Source organism: Colobus angolensis, unplaced genomic scaffold (genome assembly GCF_000951035.1).
Source record: "Colobus angolensis palliatus isolate OR3802 unplaced genomic scaffold, Cang.pa_1.0 Scaffold122, whole genome shotgun sequence".
NCBI classification, from domain to species: Eukaryota; Metazoa; Chordata; class Mammalia; order Primates; family Cercopithecidae; genus Colobus; species Colobus angolensis.
In genome coordinates this window covers 88514-104464 of record NW_012113364.1, presented here as the reverse complement: position 1 = coordinate 104464, position 15951 = coordinate 88514, and the positions used below count along the sequence as shown (strand labels likewise).

Here is a 15951-nt window from a genome sequence, read left to right as displayed (position 1 = left end):
CTCTGTACCTATTTGCTGTCCATCCCTCGGAGGTAATCAGAGGAGTGGGCCCGTTATCTTGGTGCTGGTAGATGGGGCAGGTGCCTGGCGGGGAGGAAGAGGGCTCTCCATCCATGATGTGGATTTTTTTGTTTGTTTTGTTTCTGAGATGGAGTCTCGCTCTGTCGCCCAGGCTGGAGTGCAGGGGCACGATCTCAGCTCACTGCAGCAACCTCCACCTCCTGGGTTCAAGTGAGTCTCCTGCCTCAGCCTCCCGTGTAGCTGGGAATACAGGCGCCTGCCACCACGCCCGGCTCATTTTTGTATTTTTAGTAGAGACGGGGTTTCACCATGTTGCCCAGGCTGGTCTTGAACTCCTGACCTCAAGTGATCCGCCCGCCTCGGCCTCCCAAAGTGCTGGGATTACAGGCGTGAGACACCGTGCCTGGCCTCGTGGAATTTCTAGGGGCGAGCAGGTGACCCTGGGGCTGCCACTTGGGCTCCTGGAGTGTGTGTCTTGGCCCCTAAGTGGTTCTCCAGTAGGAGAAGCTCAGACAGTCTCAACCCCACCCTCTTCCCTTGCTGCACACTGAGTACCAGTGGGAACTGAAGGATGGGGAGGAACAGAGCAGTGACCACCCCCTCCCTGCCACTGATAAGTTTTGCCTTGTCGTGGGGCTCCCCTGGTTTCCAAGACACCCCTTTTTCCCTCATTCCCTCATCCTGATCCAGCGAAGATCTGGGTATTGCTGACTCTGCACCTCCTTCCTCCATGGGCATCTCTAGGACCGCCCCCCTTCAGGAGGCACTGCCCATGCCACCGTCCTCAGCCCAGGGCATGCATCCGAGCCGGAGAGGTTTGCAGGCCTGACCCCGGTAGCCTCCCGTCCCCAAGATTCAGAGGCGGGGGCCCAGAGCCTCACTCCAAACCACCGGCATTCTCACCTCCAGGCACCAGGCTGCTGGTAGGAAAGGAAGGAGCTGGGAGATCAGAGGCGCCCAGTGTGGCCTCCGGAAGCAGCAGCATAGCCACAGTGACATGTATTTAGCAGGAGGAGGCTTGGTCTGGAGGGGCTTGCCCCTCTGAGGTGACAGAGGATGCCCTGGAGGTCAGGAGAGAAGACTGGGAAGACAGGGCCAGGCCCCTGTCAAAGCCCAGGGCACTATTTGCTTGGTGATCTTCAAAGGTGAACCCCAACCCCCTCCCACCAGCCCCCTCCTCCCGGCCACATTTTCCAGGGATGCCCTGGGGAGTCCTAAGGCCACCCTGGGCCCCTTTCTGAGCCTTGAGATCTGGATGTGGGGACAACCAGGGCTTTTCCCAGCCCCAGCTAAGAGGGGGGGCTTTAAGGCAAGAGCACCCCAGCCCTGCAATGGGGGGGGGTCTTTTTTTTTTTTTTTTTTGAGACGGAGTCTCACCCTGTCACCTAGGCTGGAATGCAATGGTGCGATTTCAGCTTGCTGCAACCTCTGCTTTCCAGGTTCAAGCGATTCTCCTGCCTCAGCCTCCCAAGTAGCTGGGATTACAGGCACCTGCCACGCTTGGCTAATTTTTGTATTTTTAGTAGAGATGGGGTTTCGCCGTTGGCCAGGCTGGTCTCGAACTCCTGACCTCAGGTGATCCGTCCACCTTGGCCTCCCAAAGTGCTGGGATTACAGGTGTGAGCCACCGCGCCCAGCCAGTGGGATTTTTGACACCACTTCCTGAGTGAAGCACTTTGCATGGGGATGGGAAGAAGCACCCCCGACCTTCTAACCCGCTCCGAGCAGGCCTGGAGCAGTGGAGACAGTGAATGGTGTAATAGGCAGAGCCTGAGTGAGGCTGGTGGGCTTCTCCAACAGAGAAAATACATTGGCTTTGGGTACCATGCTGAGGGAGGGGGTTAGGCCTGGCAGGGGCCCATTCAAAGGAGTCCAGGCCTGGTGGCTCAGGACTGTCATCCCAGCATTTTGGGAAGCCAAGGCAGGAAGAGAGCTTGAGGCCAGGAGTTCAAGACCAACCTGGTCAACATAGCAAGACCCTGCCTCTACAAAAAATAACAAGAGGCCCCAGGGAAGGAAGCCAGCCAGGTGCAGCCTGGAGCAGAGGCAGGAGCCTGAGGCCTGAGCGCTGGCATCCAGGGGCAGCCTGGTGGCCGAGAGCTTGTGGCTGTCGCTATAAGGGAAGAGGAGCTATGGAAATTGGAAGTGCAGGGCGGCCTGTGTGCTAGGAGTGGGGACACAGGTCTGGGTGGTTTGTGCACACACGTGTGCATGTACGTGTGAGCGCAGATGTGTTCCTGTGCAGTAGAGTGTGCGTGCACGCGGGCCGAGCCCACACCTGAGAATGGGACTGGTTCTTGGAGTTTTTTGAGTTCTCAGTAGCAGTCTTGCTTTTGGGCCTCGAGTGCAGAAATCAGGTGAGTGAGGTTAGGACTCGAATGCAGGCCCTGGCTCCAGGGGAGAGGGTGGGGCATCTCTGGTAGGATGGCCTCACCCCACTTGTCAGAACTACTCTGGAGGGGGGCAAAGGTGTCAGGAACAGTTTGAGCAGTTCTGGCTCAGGGTCATTCATGAGGTTGCTATTGTCCGAAATCTTAGCTAAGGATTGGAGGATGCACTTCTGAGTTAGGCCTGGCTGTACGCAGGAGGCCTCAGTCCTTCCCCACGTCGGCCAGCCCACGGGGCAGCTTGAGTGTCCCCACAATATGGCGCTCAGCTTCCCCCACAGCAAGAGATTCAAAGGCCCAGGGTAGAAGCCGAAGTGTTATTTTTATCCCTAGCCTCAGAATTCACAGGTTGTTGCCTCCACCATGCTCTGGTGTGATACAGCCCAGCTCTGACTTGAAGGGACTGGGGCTGCCCGTGCCAGCTCTCCAAAGGTCCATCGTGAAGATGGTGTTCACAGGGAGAGTTTTTGGGGGCCGGCGCTCCCTCATCTACTGGGCTCATTCTGGAAGAAGGACCAGAAGAATTGGAGACCCCCGCCCCTCACCCAACTTTGGAGGTGGCAGAGTGAACAGCAGACCAAGTTCAGGTCCCAAGACAGGCCAAGGCCAATGCAGTTTCCCTTCCACTGGCTCAGTTTACCTGTATTCAGAAGACGGTCCAGGAGGAGTTGAGCAGAGTTCCCTCTAAAGGAGTAGAGAGCAGATAACAGTCCCAAGCCCTCCTCTTTCTCTATGCCAAAATCATTTCCGTTATCCTGAGATGGGGGTGATTGGATGAATGGTGTACTGAGGGACCTCTGCCCTGCCCAGAGCCCCCCATCGTAGTGGAGACAGGGGACTTTCTGCCCACAGCCCCCTCCAGCCCTCACCTGGCTTGCCCGGGTCACCAGCAGCAGCAGCGGCGTTTTGTCGGTCCCAAGATCTGGGTGAAGGGGAGAACCCACCATCTTATCCCTACCCGCCGGGGCCCTCAAGCTTATTTTCTTGTTGAAGAAACACAAAACCCTCGAGATTCATGTACTGTATGTTGGAGAGAAAAAAATTACCTAATGTTCCCCCAAAAAAGACAGTATATTTTGTACTTTGTAAAGTGTTAATTAAAATGAAAAGAAAAAAAAAAAAACGATGCTGGCTGGTGGCTGTCTGGTTTTTTGCTGATGTAGCCAAAACCTGGTCTCAACTCTTTCTCCTCCACACTGTGGTCGGGGAAACACAGACCAGGGGCTAGAGGTGGGTAGAAAAACACGCAGAATCTGAGGAAGGGCCCCCAGAGCCAGAGGGTTGTATTAGTTACCTGAGCTGCATAACAAATTGTCCCCAAACTTAACAGCTTAATATGATCATTATTTATGGATCACATTTTCTGTGGGTCAGGAATTCAGGAAGTTTGGCTGAGCGATTCTGGCTCAGAGTCACTCATGAGGTTGCCGTTGTCTGAAATCTTAGCTAAGGACTGAAGGATGCACTTCTAAGTTAGGCCTGGCTGTAGGCAGGAGGCCTCAGTCCTTCCCCACATGGGCCAACCCACGGGGCTGCTTGAGTGTCCTCACAATATGGCGCCCGGCTTCCCCCAGAGCAAGAGATGCAAGGGTCCAGGTTAGAAACCAAAGTGTTATTTTTATTCCTAGCCACAGAATTAACACACCATTGCCTCCATCATGCTCTGGTGTGATACAACCCAGCTCTGATTTGACATGGGAGGGAACTACGTAAGTGGGTAGAAAGGAGGTGGTAAAGATGACTGGGGGCCATCTCGGAGACCAACTACTATGCCCAGCATCTCCACCCAGAGGCAGGCCTGGGAGTTGGGGGCAGTGCGGGGAAGAAGTTGGACAGGGCCTTTCTGATGGTAGGGGAAGGTCAGGGGCTGGTTGCCCAGCCGAAGGGTCTCTGACCCAAACCTAGAGCCCTGCCATGGACATCACAACAACAGGTACGTTCCAGAAGCTGATACCTCCAGATGAGATACCCTGCGGGCAGGAGAGGGGGCACCATGCTTCTGGCTCCTGCCCTCTTGGTAGGCAGGGCACTGGGGCTGTGCCAGCAAGAAAAGGTGGGCTTGAGACCAGCAGGTTCTAGACCTGACACCCTTCCCCTTCTCCTCTCTGAGATTTTCCATGGTGGGTAGCTGTGAGCAGGGCAGGGCTGAAGACCCATACCTGCCCTAGGCCCCATCAACCCCCGCCCCAACCCTGCCTCACCGCTGGCCCACAGGAACAGAACCTGGAGACCATAAGTGAAAATGGAACCTGAATATTCTTCCATCACCCCGAGCCCAGGAGAGTTCTAGCTGCTGGGAAAGTTTTATGCCTGGGGTCTAAAGACAAGTCCTGTCGCTCTGGCCTTCAGATAATACCACAGGAGGGCCGGGTGCAGTGGCTCACACCCGTAATCCCAGCACTTTGGGAGGTGGAGGGGGGAGGATCACCTGAGGTCGGGCAAGACCACCCTGGTCAACATAGTGAAACCCCATCTCTACTAAAAATACAAAAATTAGCTGGGTGTGGTGGTGGGTGCCTGTATAATCCCAGCTACTTGGGAGCCTGAGGCAGGAGAATGGCTTGAATCCGGGAGGTGGAGGTTGCAGTGAGCCGAGTTTGTGCCACTGCACTCCAGCCTGGGCATCAGACTTGTCTCAGAAAAAAAAAAAAAGAGAATTCCACTGGAGCAGGAACATCCATGGGGGATCTTGACTGTCCAGAACTCTCAAAACCATCCCCTTGTGCTGGTGCTGGGGGCCCACCATATCCCCTGCACCAGGCGTCCGTCCCTGAGCATTACAGGGGGGTGCAGTGCTAGGATGGACCACAAGGGGGTGTTGTGCTTGGACAAGGAAATGACCAGCCACCAGCCAATAGTAGAGGGAGGACTTTGAGAAGCAGGGAGGGACAGAGGAGTTTTAGACTTAGTGAGACAAGAAACACAGCAGGTAGAATGCAAAGAAGGACCCGTAGTGGGAACTCAGAAGTGGGGTGGGCCAGGTGCAGTGCTTCACGCCTGTCATCCCAGCACTTTGGGAGGCCAAGGCAGGCAGATCACGAGGTCAGTAGTTCAAGGCCAGCCTGGCCAAAATGGTGAAATCCTGTCTCTACTAAAAATACAAAAATTCGCCAGGTGTGGTGACAGCCACCTGTAATCCCAGCTACTTGGGAGGCTAAGGCAGAAGAATCACTTGAACCTGGGAGGCAGAGGTTGCAGTGAGCAGAGATTATGCCACTGCACTGCAGCCTGGCGACAGAGTGAGACACTATCTCAAAAAAAAGAAAAAAAAAAAAGAAGTGGGTGGACCAGGTGCAGTGACTCATGCCCGTTACCCCAGTACTTTGGGAGGCTGAGGTGCGCAGATCCCTTGAGCCCAGGAGTTCAAGACCATCCTGGGCAACATAGGGAGACCCTGTCTCTACAAAAAAATAAAAAATTACGCCAGGCATGGTGGCTTATGCCTGTAATCCCAGTACTTTGGGAGGCTGAGGCAGGCGGATCACCTGAGGTCAGGAGTTCGAGACCAGCCTAGCCAACATGACGAAACCCCATCTCTACTAAAAATACAAAAATTAGCCAGGCATGGTGGCATATGCCTGTAATCCCAGCTACTCAGGAGATTGAGGCAGGAGAATCGCTTGAACCCGGGAGGCAGAGGTTGCAGTGAGCCGAGACCATGCCATTGCACTCCAGCCTGGGCAACAGAGCGAGAGTCTGTCTCAAAAAAAAAAAAAAAAAAAAAAATTAGCCAGGTGTGGTGGTGCACACCTGTAGTCCCAATCACTCAGAGGCTGAGGCCAGAGGATCACTTGAGCCCAGGAGTTGGAGGCTCCAGTGAGCTATGATGGCACCACTGCATTCCAGCCTGAGCAACAGAATAAGACCCTGTCTCTAAAAAGCAACAAATACAAAAAAAAAAAAAAATAATTAAAAAATAAAGCAAAGGCCACAAAAGGAAAGGGCATCATCTTTGGTCACTTTGCCCACCCGGGTTTTGTCATGTGAATTTCAGCTGACTGGGGCAGGGGAGGGAGTGTCGGGTCAGCTCACATGGTAAAGAAAGCGGAAAACAAATATGCATCAAAAGGGAATGTGTGCAATGAAATCATGGTGACAGCTGCACAACATAGTTTGCGAAAAACCACTGAGCTGTGTGCTGTAAATGGTTTTATGTTATGTGAGTTACATCTTGATGTTTTAAAGAAGGAATGTGGTAGAAAAAGCAATAGGTCTGGATGCATGTGTGGAGGACAGCTGAGAAAGAAAGGTGATTGTGACCACTCACAGTGACTCACACCTGTGGTCCTAGCACTTTGGGAGTCCGAGGCGGGCAGACCATCTGAGCTCAGGTGTTCAAGACCAGCCTGGGCAACACAGTGAAACCCCGTATCCACTGAAATACAAAAAATTAGCCGAGCATGGTGATGTGTGCCTGTAATTTCAGCTATTTGGGAGGCTGAGGCAGGAGAATCGCTTGAACTAGGGAGGCGGAGGTTGTAGCGAGCCAAGAAGTTCACGTAGTTCTCCTGCCTCAGCCACCCGAGTAGCTGGGACCACAGATGCCCGCCACCACACCCGGCTAATTTTTGTATTTTTAGTAGAGACAGCGTTTCACCACTCTTGTCACCCAGGCTGGAGTGCAGTGGTGCAATCTTGGCTCACTGCAAACTCCACCTCCCCGGTTGAAGCAATTCTCCCGCCTCTGCCTCCTGAGTAGCTGGGATTACAGGCACATGCCACTATGCCTGGCTAATTTTTGTATATTTATTTATTTATTTTGAGCCAGCGTCTTGCTTTGTCACCCAGGCTGGAGTGCAGTGATGTGATCTTGGCTCACTACAACTTCCGCCTCCCACCAATTTTTTGTTTTTTTTTTCCGTGCACAGACCAGGGTTCATTCCTACTCCATGGGCAGGGACAGGAGTGCCTAGACGGGAAGTCAGACCAGGCAGGGGTGGATGGACGACAGCCCATGGGCTGGGACTAACTGGATCAGGGCCTATGGGTAGTCTGGTGACTGCATCCTCGGATGCTGCAGTGGTTAGACTGGCACCCACCAGGCGGCCCTTGAAGAGCTCAGTACGTGGCTCCATGGCAAGGACGGGTCCCTGGGAGGCAGCTCACTGAGCCCTGTGAAGTTGCCTGTGCCAGTGGCAGATGACACCCTGCCTCCGAGGGGAAACCCAGTCTCAGGAGAGCAACGCCTCTTCCCAAGGTCAAAGAGCGGAGTAGAGCAGGGAAACGATTCTCCCGCTTAAGCCTCCCAGGTAGCTGGGACAACAGGTGCGTGCCACCACGTCCAGCTAATTTTTGTATTTCTAGTGGAGGCGGGGTTTTGCCATGTTGGCCAGGCTGGTCTCAAACTCCTGACCTCAAGTGCTCTGCCCATCTCGGACCCCCAAAGTGCTGGGATTACAGGTGTGAGCCACTGCACCCAGCCTCCCGTAACAGTTTAAGCAGCTCGTGCTACCATCCAGGCGAAGGCCAGGCCTCCTTTAGATGTTGGCACTGGCTGGGAGGCGAGAGAAATGTGGGATTTCATAAGCGCATCCTGAGTTTTGATCCTGGCCCAGGCATGGTACTGAGCACTTGGCCTCGGACTGCAACCTGCTGGGCCGTGCCTGAGCATTCTCCTTAGGGTGTATTTGTCAGGATTTGACTTTGTCATGCAGAGCACAGTCAGCGCGTATTTCCTGAATTAATGAAAATGTGAGCTGACCGTACATTCAAGAAACAAGTGACGACAGCGTTCTATTGAGGTTGACAACCTGAGCTTTGATGAGCTGTCAAGGGTTTTCATGCCAGTGAGGCCCATCTCTTCCCCACAGAAATCAGTGTTGGAGTGGTGGTCTACATACCTGCAGGGCCGAAGAGGATGGAAAACTGGACCTACAATCCCTGCAAACTGTCCAAGGGCGGTGGGGGTGGCCTCCTCAAGCCTGACAACCAGGACACGCTACATCTTCCACCCGGGTGCCTCTCTGACCTTGGTTACCAACCCCATCAGAGAGAAAGGGACAGAGTCCGCGTGTATGGAGAATGGCCTGGGGACACATGGGGTTGGTACAAGACTCACTTCATCGCGGGTGCTGTTCACATGCTCACTAAAGCGAGAGGAGACAGGAGCTTGCAAACACTGATTTTTCACGGGAACACAATGATCGAGCCCAGCAACGGAGCTAATGGCATAGTAGGGTTTCTACGGACGTGTGTGTCAAATGCTGGGGTTTGGGGTCGGGGGGGCACTAGGGAAAGAGAGGACAGACGCTGAGATGCAGACACTGGTGACAACTGGGGAGAGGGCTTGGTTCACGGCAGAAAAGCTCCAACCAGGAGCCCTCGTGGCCCACAGAGGGCACAGCCAAGCAGCCCTCCTGGGCAGACACAGCCCAGCTGGAAGAAAGAAAAGACAAACCCAAGGACGTCCCTGCTTCTACACTGGCTGCTATGTCCAAAGTCAAGATCATTACTGGGGCCGGACCTGGTGGCTCACGCCTGTCATCCCAACACTTTGGGAGGCCGAGGCGGGCGGATCCCTGGAGGTCAGGAGTTCGAGACCAGCCTGGCCAACATAACAAAACTCCATCTCTACTAAAAACACGAAAATTCGCCGGGCATGGTAGTGCATGCCTGTAGTCCTGGCTACTCGGGAGGCTAAGGCAAGAGAATCGCTTCAACCCAGGAGGCGGAGGTTGTAGTGAGCTGAGATCACGCCACTACACTCCAGCCTAGGCAACAGAGAGACTCTGTCTCAAACAAACAAAAAAGATCATTACTAGATCTGTATCTTGGTTGCCATTAGGGTGGGAGGATTAAAAACCCAGCTTCTCCAGAGACCCTCCATCCGCCATCCTCACCTGCCATCCTGAACCCCGCCCAGTGTGACCCGCATCTGACCTCCAGGGGCACTTACTATCTCTAGATGAATACGTGCTTCGCTTCGCGGCTTGAATTTCACTGAGGTCGGATTACCCTGCTTCACGGCAGGGGCGACTTTAGACCTGGCCCCAGTAGGAGTTTCAGGAAGGAAAAATGACACACGGTTTTCAATTTCTATTTCAAGTATATGAGAAAACTTGACTGTAATAAACCTAAGAATAGGGTTCACAGCCCCGGTGAAGGGCCCCTGGCCTGGATATCTAAGTAGCTAGTTCTCACGGCCGCAAGGACACCGCTGGCTGGGTGACCATTCTACTTTAATGTACAGCTTTAGGCTGTACACGGGCACAGTGGCTCACGCCTGTAATTCCAGCACTTTTCGAGGCCAAGGTGAGCGGATCACCTGAGGTCAGGAATTCAAGACTAGCCTGGTCAACACGGCGAAACCGTCTCTACTAAAAATACAAAAATTAGCCAGGTGTGGTGGCGGGTGCTGTAATCCCAGCTACTGGTAGGAGAATTGCTTGAACCGGGAGGCAGAGGTTGCAGTGAGCCAAGATCGTGCCACTGCACTCCAGCCTGGGGGACAGAGAGAGACTCCATCTCATCAATCAATCAATCAATCAATAAATAAAGTGCAGCCCTCCCAAGATTCCATCCCCTCCTCCTGCTTTCTCTCCACGGACCACAGAATCATTTCACATGCTGCTTCTCGTTTTTCCTGCTTCCCTCCTTAGAATGTAAGCTTCACAGTGCGGGGATTTTTGTCACCACATTCCCCAGCATGAGGATAGTACCGAGCACCGAAGGGGCACACGACAAGTATCTGTTGTGAACACATAAAAGGAACAGGATAAAGGCAGACAGGGCATGGGAGTCCAGCCTGTGACAGGAGCACCAAATATTTTCTTCCAACTGAATTATGGGAGTAGAATCTGTTCAGAAAATATTTGTCAAGTATGGCTGGGTACAGTGGCTCACACCTGTAATCCTAGCACTTTGGGGGACCAAGGCAGGCAGATTGTCTGAGGTCAGGAGTTCGAGACCAGCCTGGCCAACATGGCAAAACCCCATCTCTACTAAAAAAAAAAAAAAAAGATTAGCTGGGTGTGGTGGTGCATACTTGTAGTCCCCGCTACTCAGGAGGCTGAGGCAGGAGAATAATTTGAACCGAGGAGGCGGAGCTTGCAGTGAGCTGAGATTGAGTCACTGCACTCCAGCCTAGGCAACAGAGCAAGGCTCTGCCTCAAAAAAAAAAAAAAAAAAAAAGAAGAAAAAAGAAAATATTTGTCAAGTAGGACTGTCTTCTAGACTATTTTTCAGTTGAGCACGGTAGCTTGCACCTATAATTCTAGCACTCTGGGAAGCCTAGGCAGGAGGATGGCTTGAGGCCAGGGGTTTGCACCTAAGCAACATAGCAAGACCTTGTCTCTATAAAAAAAAAAAAAAAAATCAAAAGACCTCATCTCTATAAAAGTATTTTTCACTGGCTTCTGCCTCTGTATCAAAAGGCTTGTTTATAAAAGCAAAACTCTAAATGATCAAGTAAGATTTTAAGAAGACCTCCTCAGATCTTAAAAACCAAAAGACAGAAAATAGACTTTATTCCAAGACAGATTTGTAAAAGATGTTTTTAAAGGGAAAGGCAAGTCACGCTACTAAATCAAACGTTGTTCACAATTTCTGGATCTCCCTTCTCCGCCTGGCACTGCAGCTGAGCCTTGGCGGATGTGCTCGGGGCCCTTGGCCCACAGGAACTTGGCCTCGATTCTCTTCCTGAGGGGATTCTTAACTTTTCCAAGCCAGGCAGTGAGCGTGGTGGGAGGCTGGGGCTGGCACCCGCGGACAGCTCCAGATGGAATCCCAGGCCATGGTGCTTCTGGTGTCCCCCCAGTGAGCTTGCGGTGTGGCAGGCGGCCAGGAAGGGCCATAAGCAGACTGGCTTGAATGAAAACCGAGGGCCGAAGTCAGCCTGGCTCCCTCGCCTAAGCTGGGGGTCGGTCCGAAGCACACGCATGGCCTTGGCCAGACACAAACCAAGAGACTGCCATGACAGAGAGAGGAGAAACCTCCCGAGCACTGCCTTCAAGCTAAGCTTTCCTAAGACGGGCTTCTCAGGCCAGACGTGACACCAGACACCGTCGCATGTTACTTGGAGAGAGCAGAGACGCGCGGGCCACAGTGGCCCACCAAAGGCTGCTGTCCCATGCTGAGTTCCACAGGCCTCACCCGCAACTGGAGAGGGACCTTACCCCAATTCTCCTGGGAGGTACCCGCTAAGGGATTCAGGAGACAGCATCACACTGCACGCAGGGTCCTCTGCCACCACCATCCAAGAACCCTGGGGGCTGGTCACACGCTGGCCTCTGCCAACCAGTGCCAGTGGTTCCCAGGCCAGGGTCGCCCAAGCAGGTGAGGGAGGTTTAGATGAATGACTTGGCCAGGGTCACCATGTGGTCCACGCCACATGCCACATCCATGGGTTCCCCAGGCATTGTCACCTGAAAAATAAGACCCAGCATACCATGAGTGGGGGTGGTGCACCCGGAGGAGGCAGGCACTGGTGCTGGCCGACCTGACCCTACCTCTCAGGAGGAGACAGTTTCTCTGAGCCGTGGCTCCCTCTCCTCTGGGAATGGGGGTGCTTACGCCTCCCCAGCAGGTCCATCAGGACAACTGCATTTGGTCATGTGGACAAGGCCATCCCAACTCCCTCCAGTGAACGGCAGCCATCATCATTCACATCAGCCTGAGAGGCCACGCTGGGCAGGAACACAGGCCTGTGTGCATCCCTGGAACCTGCACACCCCACAAGGGCTGCTCCCCTCTGACCCTAACCCCACCAGGCTCCATGCCCCCAGACCAGGTGTTCAGAGATCTCTCCTGGAAGCCGCCGCTATGGCTCACTAAGAAGCTTCAGGGGCCGGGCGCTGTAGCTCACACCCGTAATCCCAGCACTTTGGGAGGCTGAAGCAGGCGGATCACGAGAGGTCAGAAGTTTTGAGACCAGCCAGGCGTGGTGGCGTGCACCTGTAATCCCAGCTACTCGGTAGGCTGAGGTGGGAGAATCGCTTGAACCCAGGAGGTGGAGGCTGCAGTGAGCCAAGATTGCACCACTGCACTCCAGCCTGGGTTACAGAGTGAGACTCCGTGTCAAAAAAAAGCTCCAGAAACCCTTTCTCTTGCTTTGCAGGTCCAGTCTGGGAACCAGACCTCACTGGCCCAGCATCTCCACTCATCTCTTTTTTTTCTTTTTTTTTTTTTTTGAGATGGAGTCTCGCTCTGTCGCACAGGCTGGGGTGCAGTGGCGTGATCTTGGCTCACTGCAAGCTCCGCCTCCCGGGTTCACGCCATTCTTCTGCCTCAGCCTCCCGAGTTGCTGGGACTACAGGCGCCTGCCACTACGCCCGGCTAATTTTTTGTATTTTTAGTAGAGATGGGGTTTCACCGAGTTAGCCAGGATGGTCTCCATCTCCTGATTTTTTTGTATTTTTAGTGGAGACGGGGTTTCACCGCGGTAGCCAGGATGGTCTCGATTTCCTGACCTCGTGATCCGCCCGCCTTGGCGTCCCAAAGCGCTGGGATTACAGGCGTGAGTCCCCGTGCCAGGCCACATCTCCACTCATCTTACCCGTCACCCCAGCTCCAGTCACAGGCAGGTTGCGTCCCAAGTCACCACCACCAAGGAGGGGCAGTGGCTGTGTCTCAAAGGCCCTTGCCAGGAGCCCTGACCACACTGCCTGTCTGGGCTGACAACATGGCATCAGAGGACAGCCCAAACCTCAAGAGAGCAAGAAGATGGTCTCGCTGAGACATGGAGGCTCTAGCCCGTTTGAAGGGCGCCCACTGTTCTATAACTTCGCCATGGAAACAGACACCCCCAACAACTCCAGGTGTGCCCAGGGTCATGGCCAAGCCAGCTATCCAGGAAAGGGGTGCTCTGCTTTCTCTTTCTTGTTTATTATGACTAGGCAGTGCATTCACATAGCTGCAAGATAAAAGGACATTCAGTGAAAAAGAAGAAAAAGCTATTAAATGGCTTTTATGCTGGGCACAGTGGCTCACACCTGTGTCCCAGCACTTTGGGAGGCCAAGGCAGACTCCACTTGAGGTCAGGAGTCCAAGATCAGCCTGGCCAACACGGTGAAACCCCATCTCTATGAAAAATTTAAAAATTAGCTGGGTGTGGTGGCACATGCTTGTAACCCCAGCTACTCGGGAGGCTGAGGCAGGAGAATCGCTTGAACCCAGGAGGTGGAGGTTGCAGTGAGCTGAGATTGCATCACTGCACTCCAGCCTGGGCAACAGAGCAAGACTGTCTCAAAAAAAAAAAAAAAAAAAAAAAATTTTTTTTTTACCACCCCTATCACCAGTCCCATCTGCCTCTGAACTGAAAACTACTTTTAACTGATTTCTTATTAACTTTCCAGAGGTTTGTTTTCGTTTTAAGAGACAGGGTCTAGGCAGGGCGCAGTGGCTCGTACCTGTAATCCCAGCACTTTGGGAGGCCGTGGTGGGCAGGAGTTTGAGACCAGCGTGACCAATATGGTGAAACCCCGTCTCTACTTAAAATGCAAAAATTAGCTGGGCGTGGTGGTGCACACCTGTAACCCAGCTACTCAGGAGGCTGACATAGGAGAATTGCTTGAACTCAGGAGACAGAGGTTGCAGTGAGCCAAGATCGCACCATTGCACTCCAGCCTGGGCAACAGAGCAAGACTCTGGCTCAAAAACAAAAAAGAGGCAGGGCTTCACTTTATTGCCCAGGCTGGAGTCTAGTGGTGCAGTCACTGCAGGCTTAACCTCCTGGGCTCAAGTGATTCTCCCGCCTTAGCCTCCCAAGTAGCTGGGACCACAGGCACGTGCCACCATGCCTGGCTAATTTTGTTTGTTTGTAGAGACAGGGGTCTCACTATGTTGCCAAGGCTGGAGTACACAGACACAACCGTAGCTCACACTGCAATGTTGAACTCCTGGGCTCAAGATATACTCCCACCTCACCCTCCCAAGTAGCTAGGACTACTGGCGTGCACCACTACGCTCAGCTTATTTTTGTATTTTTTGTAGAGACAGGGTATTGCCATGTTGCCCAGGCTGGTCTCGAACTCCTGGGCTCAAGTGATTCTCCTGCCTCAGCCTCCCGCAGTCCTGGGATTCCAGGCGTGACCCCCAGGCCTGGCCTTCCAGAGGTTCTTTATGCACAGAAGCAGATATGCGTCTCTTTTTTTTTGAGATGGAGTCGGAGTCTCACTCTGTTGCCAGGCTGGAGTGCAGAGGCATGATCTCGGTTCACTGCAACCTCCAACTCCCTGGTTCAAGTGATTCTCCTGCTTCAGCCTCCCAAGTAGCTGGGATTACAGGCACGCAGTACCATGCCCAGCTAATTTTTGTATTTTTCGTAGAGATGGGGTTTCACCATGTTGGCTAGGATGGTCTCGATCTCCTGACCTCGTGAGCCACCTGCCTCCCGAAGTGCTGGGATTACAAGCATGAGCCACCGTGCCCCTTCTCTTCCTTTAAGTGCCGACTGCAAAGAAAGTGCCCCTGCCTGGCTTGGCCCGAAGACTCCTGCCAGGATGCTGGCACCTGATCTACTGACCAGGTCCAAATTCGACCACCCTCCCCTGGTGGCAGCACGCAGCCAGGTGGTGTGACAGCTGGAAAGGGGATCTGTCACAGTCTGTGGAGTTTACCCAGCTTAAGAGGGAAACCGCCTAATCCAGATGGCCTGGCCCTAAAAGCCGAGAGGCAGCAGGCGCCGACCCTGGAGCTTTGCGCCTACACCAGGAGACAAGACCATTAGGGACTCCTGGCCACAGGCAGATGGATGCTGGAAACCAAGTCATGCTGTCCGCCCCCAGCCCTGTCCCTAAACAAATGAATGTCTTTAGCAGAACCTATTATAGGAATCACTAAACAAACAAGAACGGGGCCCAGTGAATCACAAAGGCACGTAGATGCAGAAAGCCTGCGAGGCCGGCGGGAGAAGACAACAGGCTGCCTCTGGGGTGACTGGGCCCCGACCGCCTCTTAGCAACCTCCCCAGCCATTAGGGAGCACTTTATTTACCTTTCCCGGGAAAGTGCGCTTCCTCACTCATCGGCTGCACTTAAGCCCCCAGGTCCTTGCTCCCCTAGGGCTCTGGTCATTCAAGCCCAAAGCAGAGGAAGCCAGGATGGTCTCTGCTGTGGCTGGCGTGGGCAGCGAGGGCTTGGCTCCTGGGAGCCCTCCCTGGGGACCAGTGAGAGGCTCCCCAAGGTTCCAGCTCCCCCTGGCGGACAATCTCACACGGTCTCTGAACTGAGTCCAAGAGGAGACTGCCCTCAGCCATGTTTTATTTTTGTCCTAGGCAAGGTTAAATGGCGTTTTTCTTTTAAGCCAATTTACACTCACAGCTCCACTGCTGAGGGAAACAGCTCCAAAAACCAGAACCATATTTAGCCTCGGTGACTCTCTTAAAAGTCTCAGCAGAATCCATTTAGGAACATTCCTATCCACAATTACAAGTTGCAAAAGCAAACGCCCACCAGGTGAAAGACAAGGGTGCGGGAAGAAGGAACCCTGAGCCGTGAGTCCCTCGTGGGGACAAGAGAGCCCAGGAAAGGGAGATTGCTCTGGCGCCCAGCTCTGCGGTTCAATGGCACCAGCTTTTGCATATATATAATATATGCATTTTTTTTTT

General features: G+C 53.5%; 1 protein-coding gene across 1 annotated transcript in view; it reads right to left on the bottom strand.

The window, feature by feature from the left end:
* Positions 1–10843: 10843 nt before the first annotated feature.
* Positions 10844–15951, bottom strand: part of WBSCR16 (Williams-Beuren syndrome chromosome region 16) — a 38636-nt gene continuing 33528 nt past the window's right edge. Inside the window, exons 11-12 of the mRNA XM_011932059.1 lie at positions 11339–11770; positions 10844–10962 (exon numbers count right to left, since the gene is read on the bottom strand). Coding sequence (XP_011787449.1) covers positions 11693–11770 — 78 coding nt within the window. The 3' untranslated portion in view covers positions 10844–10962; positions 11339–11692. The remainder of the gene's footprint in view (positions 10963–11338; positions 11771–15951) is intronic.